Raw genomic sequence first — 10594 nt, forward strand, 5'->3', positions numbered from 1 at the left:
GAAATAGTCACTTCGAATGTGCATTCGAATGGCATATAAAAGGTGGATCACATGTGTCTGCGGAGGAACAATCTATGCACCATGCGCATCCCAGCGGTGGATTCCGGAACTACTACCGGAAAATTAAATCAAATGTCTTACGACAAAATAAAAATATTGATAACAATGAAAATAATTATTTCAATTATTTATAAGCAGACGAAAATAATTATTTAAATTTATGTAAATATGAAAAAAAAAGTTTATTAAAAATTATAAGTTTAAAGTCAATTATTTAAATGAAATTTTGACAATTAAGCTTTTAATAATTTTTTTATTTATTCGCTTATATTTACAATCTCACGCACACATACGACTCAATACATTTTAAAAATTTAACAAAGTACATTTTTATTAATATTTAAATGTCAAAACAAATTTAAACTCTAATCACTGGTAACTTTTATTTAAATTAACTTGGTCATTGACTTGCTACCAATAAGTTAATTGTCGTAAGTGCGTCTTTTACAAATTAATCGGCCAGATCTTGATACAATTTTTCACACTGCGTGTCTGACAACGTAGTAACAGTTTAAGTAACTGTTTAAAAATTAAAAAGTTTATTGACGTTAAAGAATACTGCACAAAAAAATGTCTAGTGATAAATTAAAAGTAATTATCTTTTGTGATTAATATTAATTAATACTTATATTTCGGACTGATTTCAGTCGCAAACAGAAGCTAGTATTTCCTTAAACTGTCAATTTTCCTACGTCGTCGTTTCTTTAAGTAAAGTGCCGCGTACGAAATAACACATCGTTCATTATCAAATTTCAACGCAATTAATTTTAAAAAAACAACATTAATTATTGTTTTTTTTTTCAATTACTTAATATAACAATCAGCACCTTCAGATGTCCTAAAATAATAAGTCGTATTCATTTTATCATATATTATTATAATAACAGACTTTTATTTATGAACGAGTTGACAAGAATTAACTTTGGTGGTCGCGATTACTTTCATTTATAAATTACTTATTTTTCTCTATTATTTTTATGCAGTACGATAAAAAAAACAATTTGATTGAAGTCAACTAAAATTTTTAAACGTAATAATTTTTTAAAAAAATTATTTTAAATCAAAATGTGCGAGCTAGATCGGGTCTAGTAAATATTTTAGTACGACCTAATTGCAGGTGGTACCGTTGCGCATTCCTGAGTATTAAGAGTTGCGTCGATTACAGGTCGGTAGTCAATGGATACCTGTAATTAATATTAATCATTTAAATTAATTAATTAACAAACAAAAAATATTAATTAAATTCTTTAAATAAAATTACTTTTCCAGATTTCGCATCCATGTTCGTGAGCGTGTGCTTTCTCCAATGTTGATCTACTGGCTTTGGTTGCTGGCCTTCCAAGGGCTTACTGTAGTCGTACTCATCAATTCTGTCCTTGTAGTCCTCTCGGGCATGAGCTCCACGACTTTCTTTCCTGTTTTCAGCCGCGTAAATTGTCTGCATGGCGTTGAGCATGAGATTTTGAAGCTCCAAAGTCTCGATCAAGTCGGAGTTCCAAATTAACGACCGGTCAGTTACTTTGATGTCGTCTAATTTCTTGTAGATGTCAGTCATTTTGCGGCAGCCTGTAAAAGAATAAAAAAAAAAATTTATAAAACAGAAACTAATTTATTAATAAATTAAATAATTACCGTCTTGAAGAGTCTTTTCCTCCCTAAAAACAGCGGCATGAGTTTGCATAGTCTTCTGCATATTCAATCTCAAATCGGCAGTCGAAACTGATCCATTCGCATGTCTAATATGGTCCAAGTTCGCAACGGATTCTTCTCCAGCATTCTACAATTATAATTATTAAATTTTACTAGAGTTTAATTTTATTTAGTGAGTTGGTTACTTACCGAACTAAGTGGACCTATTTTTTCACCAGGTTTGTTCTCCTGTGAAATAGTAATTGCACAAGCACGGCCAAATACAACCAGATCTAGTAGAGAATTGGCACCAAGTCGGTTAGCGCCGTGTACAGAAGCAGAGGCAGCTTCTCCACAGGCATAGAGTCCAGGTACAACGACATCTTCGCCGTTCTTGGTCGTCAATACTTGCCCCTTGTAATTAGTAGGCACTCCACCCATGTTGTAATGCACTGTAGGCAATACTGGGATGGGCTCGCGAGTGACATCCACTCCAGCGAAGATCATCGCAGTCTCCGAGATACCCGGAAGCCTGGCGGCCAATTGTTCTGGTGGTAAATGATGTAACTGAAGGTAAATGTGGTCTTTCTCCGGTCCAACGCCACGTCCCTCACGGATTTCAATGGTCATCGACCTCGAAACTACGTCTCGCGAGGCTAAATCTTTGGCCACTGGAGCGTAACGTTCCATAAATCGTTCACCTTCGCTGTTAATTAAATAACCACCTTCGCCACGACTTCCCTCAGTAATCAAACATCCAGCTCCATAAATTCCTGTCGGGTGGAATTGTACGAACTCCAAGTCTTGATTAGGAAGACCAGCACGTGTGACCATCGCTGTCCCGTCTCCAGTGCACGTGTGAGCGGACGTACATGAAAAGTAGGCCCGTCCATACCCACCAGTTGCCAGAACTGTATTCTTAGAGTGGAAACGATGGATCGAACCATCTTCAAGGCACAGCGCTATCACTCCCCGACATTCTCCGCCTTCCATCAACAAATCTAGAGCAAAGTACTCGACAAAATAATTGCAGTCGTAACTCAATGACTGGCCGTAGAGTGTGTGGAGCAACGAGTGCCCGGTTCTGTCGGCGACACAGCAGCATCTGTGTGCCTGCCCTCCTTTGCCGAACTTCAAAGACTGCCCACCGAATGCCCGCTGATATATTTTCCCTAAAACAAAAATATATATCACATATATCCAATTCTTAGCGGCTAGATTCATGTAATTTAATTTTTAATGTCACTTGTTTTTTTTTTCTTGACATCTTGTCATAAAAAATTTTATAATCTTATTTTTTTAAAAGTAAAAAATGTTTATATTGATAATTTTATAAATAAAATTTTATTGTTACTATAAATTGAGGAAATTAAAATGGAGGACTATGTAGAGACAGGAAGTGATGATGAAGTATCTAATAATGGCAGCCCTGTGCAAATTAACGATACGAGACGAGAAATAATTGACAGCAATACAACGCAGTCTAATTTACCACAGAATCCGACGAGAACGCGATCAAGATCACCGGTTGTACCTATCAGAGAAAGGTCATGGAAAAGTGTCAATGCTTTTATAAATTACCTGCATGACTATCGAAAGGTTCATTCATTTAAATTTAATTTTTATTAATTATCGCACGCTGACTTATTAATTATTTTATTTAGACCCAGCATGAATTCCCTGGTAAATTAACCAGTGCTAATTTATTTAAGCTCGCGGGTGACCAATGGAGGCAAATGACTCAAGAACAAAAACAGCCGTACATTGATGGCGCTAATAAAATAAGAAAACTAAAAAATTTGGAGCGCCAGAAAAATAAAGACAAGCAACAGGAAAAACCCGCGCCGCAATTAAAAACGAAGAGGGCTAGAAATGCAACCAAAATTAAAAATTACAGAGTAATTATAAATTTTTTTTGATAAGTAAAAATTTACTGTTTTATTTAATTATTTAATTAATTTAGGAGTTCGATGACTCTAGAGAGAAGAAAAAACGGCGTAAGAACAAAGACATTCATTACAAAAATGTAATAATTAAAAATATATCCGACTCGAGTAGCGACTCAGACAACTACGGACGTAAATCGAGCGACACGAGTATTTAAAATCCAAATTTTTCGTATAATTATTAAAATTATTCGTGTTTTTAAATAATAAATTTGAAAAATTACCATCCTGGGTTCGGCTGAACGGCATACCGCAATTTTCTAATTCAATGACAGCCTTCGGAGCTTCACGTGTCATGTAATGAATGGCATCTTGGTCACCGAGCCAGTCCGAGCCCTTGACGGTGTCGTACATGTGCCACTGCCAGTTGTCTTCTTCCATGTTACCCAGAGCCGCATTTATTCCACCTTGGGCGGCAACGGTGTGCGACCGTGTGGGAAATAATTTAGTAATTACTGCTGTTTTAAATCCTTCTGCTACAAGACCGTACGCTGCTCTCAGTCCCGCTCCTCCTGCTCCCACCACCACTGCATCGTACGTGTGATCTACCACTGGGTACTGCTTGGATATCGCTTCCGAAGTCTTGGCTTTTCCGTCATGTGTGTAATGGAAATTACGACTCGTTACTGCTGGTAGCCCTAATTTATTCTGAAATTACATTTTTAAATTTACTGTCTTATAAAATAGTCATTGAAAAAAAAAAAAAAAAAAAAACTTAATTATTTACTCTGATAAGAAAAGACAATTAAAAATAATTGTGATACTTAATGATACTTTAATAGCCAATAAAATTTTTAAAAGTATAAAAAAGTTGTAATTGAATTTTATTAATTACATAAGTGAATTTTTTTTAATTTAAAATTTAGCCGTCTATATTTTTAGCAAATAAATTTAACAGAATATTAAATTGTCAAAAAAAAAAATAATAAATATGTAATGATGTCAATTTTTATTAGCATTTTTATGAATGACAATTTAAATTGTCAATGAAAAATTTATCGTTACGGATAAAAAAATTTTTTCGCTTGAATAATAAATAATTTTTGAGTTATAGTTTTATGTAAACATCATACTCGTGATTTAAATGACATGTGACTTAAATATTTAACGTCATTTATTGCAAAATGTGTTATTGTTATTTTAAGAAATGAATAGTAGTATTGTGATATTTAAATTTAAATTAAAAACATAATTTTACATATCAGAAAAATATATATATTTATTTGAGTATTAAATTATATGAGATTTCAATTAAAAATGTTATGTTTCATTTACTCTGTTATCGCTCTGATATTTTTTTTTAAAAACAAGACTTTGATTTTTTTATTAAAAATTAATCGTAAATTTTTTGTTTTTATAAAAAAATTTAAAATAGTAGAATTCAAAAACGCAATTTTGCATTTTAAAAAATTAATTTTTAAATGATACTGAAGTGAGCCGGTCTGATAATTTTTGGATTCTTTTAAAAACGATAAACTATTAAAAAAAAAAATATTTAAAAAAATTCCGAGTTTTTTTTATTTTCTACATGTGTATATTTTTAATTAATTTCATATTTTAAATACTATTAATATTAAATATCACGTAATTTAAAATGAGTGTGAATGGAGTAGACATCAGACAAATTTAAAATTATTAATTAGTAGAGTAAATAATTAATAAAATGAAATTTTTAAAAATGCGCATTTAAAAAATTAAAAAATTAACAAGTGCATTTTTTCGAAATATTTTTTTTTTAATTAGTTACTCTATTTATTTAAAATTTTAAATTTGCCTGATGTCTGCTGCACTCACACTCGTAATTTAAATAATTTGTAATTCGTTTTAATAATCAGGAATTTAAATTAAAAATACGTAACATTTACAAAAATTATTTTTGAAAATGCATACAAAGGACTAAAAATTTTTATATTAATATTCCACTTGTAAATAAAAATTTTTAAACGTCTGCTCTTTTCAATCCAAATTAAAATTGAATAAAAAAATTCTATAACAAAACTCCATAGAATCTATAAATAATTTCGTGTATTTTCGTCGAAGAAAATAAAATTTTTACAGGAAATAAAAATGTAATTGTGTATACAGAGCTGTAAGTAGTGAATCAATGGACAGTAAATTTCTAAAGCTAGAGCCCATGTCTAGACGATTAAAAAAAAAAAAATGTAAGGGTAGTAAATTACACAACGATGATTCAAAAATTCGCCCGTGATCTACAAAATATAAAATAATAAAAATCAGGATAAGGAAAACAAGGATTTGAATTCTTACGTAACAGTTTGTAAGGTATTGCAAAAAAGTGCGCAAGACTTAAATAAATAAAAATTATTATATAACTTAAAAAATAATATATCCATACCAGAACTCGAGCGGGTTGTCCTGATAGAAGGCTCGAGAGCTTTAGTAATCCGCTCATATTTATTAAATAAACCTCCTTTATTTATTTGTTATATATCTATATATTTGTTATATAGCAACAGTAAACAGTAAGTAATTTTTCCACAGCGAACGACACCTCTAACCCTAGTTAATTAAAAAATCTAAATAAGTATTTTTTAAATCCGCGTACTTCTTGCACGGCGAAGATTTTAAAAACGACTAAACAATACACCGCAAGCACTAGTGTTAGAGATTAGATTTATTAGCTCGATAATAATGTATATGTCTCTTATTGTATATGTATATATTTCGGGTGATATATGGTCTTGGGTTCTCGGTCGATGTACCTTTGGTAGTGAATGAGAAAGTCTACTTAGCGACTCAGGTGGTCATGCTGTTTTCAAAGCTTACCAACATTCAGACGAAAAATTTTTTTAAAACATATTTTTACCTCGACATACTTTCAGTATTTAATACCAATTCATTCATACTTTAATCCACAGATAGTTTTAGTAACATATACTTAATATATAAGTTTGTAAATTATTTCAATTTTTACATCAATATCGATAAATTATCTCGATTCTTATCATCAACTTTAGCTGTAGTTACACTTCCAACTTCATATATAAATTAAACATAAAAATTTCCTCTCCATTTTTAAATTTTCCTTTTATTTTCTACTTCAACCTCCAACTTCATCATTTTGAATTTTAAATCAAACTTAAAAAATAAATTCCTCTTCATATTCTCGACTTTAATTTCATCATTTCCCTTCCCCCACTCCTCACTTCAAAATTCTTCAGACTTTCACTTTTTAAATTAAAATTTCACCATAAACTTAATCGTCAACCTCGATTTAAATTAAAACTTTAATTACTTACCTGTAATTCAATTTCCTCTTGATTTTTAAAATTTTTATTTTATTTTCCACTTCAATCCCCAACTTCAACTTCATCTTAAATTTAAAATCAAACTTAAAATCAAATTCCTCTTCATTTTTTTCGGCTTTAATTTCATTTCCCCCCCCCCCCACTTCTCTCTTCGAAATTTTTCAGACTTTCACTTCCTAAATTTAAATTTCACCATAAACTTAATTTCCAACCTCAACTTAAATGAAAACTTTAATTACTTCACCTCTAATTGAATTTCCTCTCGATTTTCAAAATTTTCATTTTAATTTCCACTTCAATCCCCGACTTCAACTTCATCTTAAATTTAAAATCAAACTTAAAAATAAATTCCTCTTCATATTCTCCAACTTCATTTTTTCGACTTTAATTTCATCTTTTCCCCCCACCCTCTCTTCAAAATTCTTCAGACCCACTTCTCAAATTTAAATTTCACCATAAACTCAATCCGTTACTTCGATCTAAACAAAAACTTCAACAACTTCACCTGTAATTTAATTTCCTCTCCATTTAAAAAATTTTCGTTTTATTTTCCACTTCCACTTCATCTTCATCTTCAATTTTAAATCAAAAATAAATTCCTCTTTATATTCTCCTTCATTTTTTTCGATTTAAATCCCCCCTCCTTCACTTGAAATTCTTCAGACTTTCAAATTTAAACTTCACTATAAACTCAATCCGTTACCTCGATTTAAATTAAAACTTTAATTACATCAATCAATTAATTAAAGTCAATAGTATGACATACTAATGTTAGTAGGTCAGATATGTCTTTATGATCAATGAAATAGAATATATATGTATAAATGTCTATACATATGAATGTATAAAAACATCGATTACGATTAGCTATTGAATTGATAATAAAAACGCGTCAATTCAAATAAATAAACCTGCTGCTGTAATTTAAATATCACAATTGACTTATATATACACAGACATTAAACATGAGACATTTGCCAGACGATTTAAATTTAAATATTACATATCATTATGATTTAATAAAATTAATAAACGCGTATGGCAGGGGGCACATGTTGAGCTTCTGACTGATCGAGCGTTGTGTCAATGACCGGCCGATAAGAAATGCAAATCTATTAATTATAAAAACAGTAATAGAGATTTATATATATGTTTTGACATATTAATTATCATTTATATCATGAGATTGATTGCTTACTGAACCGTTGGCCAGGGCCCATGTTAGCGTGTGCTTCCTCCAATGATGTGTCAAAGATTTTCTTTTCTGGCCTTCCAATGGTAATTTATAATCGTACTCATCGATGCGATCCTATTAATAACAAATAATTAATCTCATATTATTCATAATTAAAATGATAATTTTTAAATAATTTACAGGAAAATCATCACGCGCATGAGCTCCTCTTGACTCTTTACGATTTTCAGCTGCGTAAACAGTATGCATATTAAATAACATCATGTTTTGTAATTCTAATGCCTCTAGTAGTTCAGTATTCCAGATAACAGAATTATCAAGCATCTAATAAAATATTAAATAAATAACTAGTGATAAAAAAATTTTTATTATTATTTATCTTATAAATACTTTACTTTTATTTCTGATAATAAATTTATGTAGAGTCGAGTTATTTCAGTACAGCCTCTTTGTAAAACTGAGCAAGTTCGGAAAACTCCGCAGTATTTTTGCATCGTCATCTGCATTTCTTCTCGTAAATTACCAACGGAAATTGAACCTTTTGCATAGCGGGTTTTATCAAAACGCCGCAGAGTTTCATTTCCCAGGTCCTGATAATTTTAATTATGGTTTTAGAAATAAAGCTATGGGTTGGTGGTAATATGGGTGAATGATTGAAATTAACTGGAGAAATATTCTGATGCTCCTGTCCGGGATTAAGGACAGTGCTGATGTTTTCAGCAACTGCACGACCGAACACAATTATTTCCAAAAGACTATTGGCCCCAAGACGATTCGCTCCATGAACTGAAGTACAGGCGGCTTCGCCTGCTGCCCAGAGACCTTCTACTGGTTTATCTTCTTCATTGTCTCTAGTCAATACCTGGCAAATAAATTCAAAAATAATTAAAATATTCATTTATTTGAAAATAAACAAAATTACTTGGCCACGCCAATTGGTCGGGATTCCCCCCATGTTATAATGAGCGGTCGGAATTACAGGGATGGGTTCTTTCTCACAATTAACGCCTGTAAATACCCAGGCTAGATGTGAAACTCCCGGTAATTTAAATCTTATCGTTTCAGCGGGTAAATGATTTAATTGTAAATACACATGATCTTTTCTTTTCCCCACTCCTCTGAAAAATTAAAATTTTAAAAAACTTAAATTACGATGTACAGAAATAAATACCTTCCTTCGAGGATTTCAATCGCGATAGCCCGCGAAACTACGTCACGCGACGCTAAATCTTTGGCTTTGGGTGCATATTTGTCCATGAAAAACTCTCCCGCTGAATTAACCAGCTTTCCACCTTCTCCACGACAGCCTTCGGTTATCAAAACCCCACTTCCGTAGAGTCCTGTGGGATGGAACTGAATAAATTCCATATCTTGCAGCGGAATACCTGCACGAGAGACCATCGCGGCTCCGTCTCCAGTACAAGTGTGGGCGCTGGTGCAGGAAAAAAAACATCTGCCAGCTCCACCAGTCGCCAAAACCTTCAAAAATATCAATTGCTGGATCACTGTCATCAATTGTCAATATAAAAACTTAAAATATTAACTGTATGATGAGCACGGAAGCGATGGATCATCCCCGTCTCCAGTTCCCATGCAATTACGCCTCTGCAAATTCTTCCGTCCATCAGTAAATCAAGTGCGAAAAATTCAACGTAATAATCAACGTTATATTTTAAACTTTGACCGTAGAGAGTTTGCAAAATTGCGTGCCCTGTGCGATTTGCTGCCGAACAAGTTCTGTGAGCTTGTCCTCCTTTGCCAAAATTAAGAGACTGTCCTGCGAACGCTCGCTTATAAATTTTACCATCCGCTGTTCGACTAAAAGGGCAGCCTTCAAAATTTAAATTAACGTCAAATAATTATTCAAAAAAGTCTAGTCTATTGATAAAAAATACCATAATTTTCTAATTCATAAACAGCCTGAGGAGCTTCACGTGTCAAATAATGAATAGCGTTTTGATCTCCAAGCCAATCTGAACTTTTTACGGTGTCGTACATGTGGAATAGCCAATCGTCTTGATCCTGTTCGGAATTATTTATCGCCGCATTCATTCCACCCTGAGCCGCGACGGTGTGAGATCTAGTCGGAAATAATTTTGTTACAACCGCGACCCGGTAGCCTTTGCTTCCTAGACCAACTGCTGCTCGCAGTCCGGCTCCACCGGCTCCTACTACTACTACATCATAACAGTGATCGATCATCGGGTAGCTCTGAAGATTAAAGTTAATGATTCAATCAACAGTAAACTGAAAAATTTAAATAAATAACTTACACATCTTATATCAGATGATTTATCAGGTAAATGAACGTTGATATGTAAATTACGCGGCTTAAATATTTTTTTACATAAACTTTTAATTAAATTACGAGATACTGTAGGATTAAACATCATTAATTGGTTAATTGACTGACAGTTAATATTACATTGATGCTTTTTTTTTTTTTTATTTAAAAGATAAAGTGGATATTAGGGTAGAAGGCATTTACGGCCACT

At 32.3% G+C, this 10594-nt stretch overlaps 3 protein-coding genes across 4 annotated transcripts; 1 reads left to right on the forward strand and 2 right to left on the reverse strand.

Moving 5' to 3' along the window:
• Positions 1-299: 299 nt before the first annotated feature.
• Positions 300-6364, reverse strand: LOC130668698 (succinate dehydrogenase [ubiquinone] flavoprotein subunit, mitochondrial). The gene is made up of 6 exons (XM_057471092.1): positions 5992-6364; positions 3860-4283; positions 1900-2861; positions 1693-1837; positions 1322-1626; positions 300-1244 (listed from the first exon to the last, which is right to left on the reverse strand). The coding sequence occupies exons 1-6, from the start codon at positions 6046-6048 to the stop codon at positions 1158-1160; spliced, it is 1980 nt and encodes a 659-aa protein (XP_057327075.1). The 5' UTR covers positions 6049-6364; the 3' UTR covers positions 300-1157.
• LOC130668699 (uncharacterized) lies at positions 2986-3862 on the forward strand. 2 transcript variants are annotated; one of them, XM_057471095.1, is made up of 3 exons: positions 2986-3288; positions 3402-3587; positions 3653-3862. In XM_057471095.1, the coding sequence occupies exons 1-3, from the start codon at positions 3064-3066 to the stop codon at positions 3791-3793; spliced, it is 552 nt and encodes a 183-aa protein (XP_057327078.1). In that variant the 5' UTR covers positions 2986-3063; the 3' UTR covers positions 3794-3862. The 2 variants fall into 2 exon arrangements, with proteins under 2 accessions (XP_057327078.1, XP_057327076.1); XM_057471093.1 differs by having other exon boundaries at positions 2997-3288; positions 3354-3587.
• Positions 6365-7879: 1515 nt separating the features above from the next.
• LOC130668701 (succinate dehydrogenase [ubiquinone] flavoprotein subunit, mitochondrial-like) lies at positions 7880-10513 on the reverse strand. The gene is made up of 10 exons (XM_057471103.1): positions 10373-10513; positions 9995-10310; positions 9644-9930; positions 9271-9578; positions 9022-9217; positions 8764-8961; positions 8495-8689; positions 8280-8423; positions 8103-8213; positions 7880-8016 (listed from the first exon to the last, which is right to left on the reverse strand). Exons 1-10 carry the CDS (start codon positions 10490-10492, stop codon positions 7930-7932), a joined length of 1962 nt encoding a protein of 653 aa, XP_057327086.1. The 5' UTR covers positions 10493-10513; the 3' UTR covers positions 7880-7929.
• Between the last annotated feature and the right edge of the window lie 81 nt (positions 10514-10594).

The sequence above is a fragment of the Microplitis mediator genome, chromosome 5 (assembly GCF_029852145.1).
Source record: "Microplitis mediator isolate UGA2020A chromosome 5, iyMicMedi2.1, whole genome shotgun sequence".
Taxonomy (NCBI): Eukaryota; Metazoa; Arthropoda; class Insecta; order Hymenoptera; family Braconidae; genus Microplitis; species Microplitis mediator.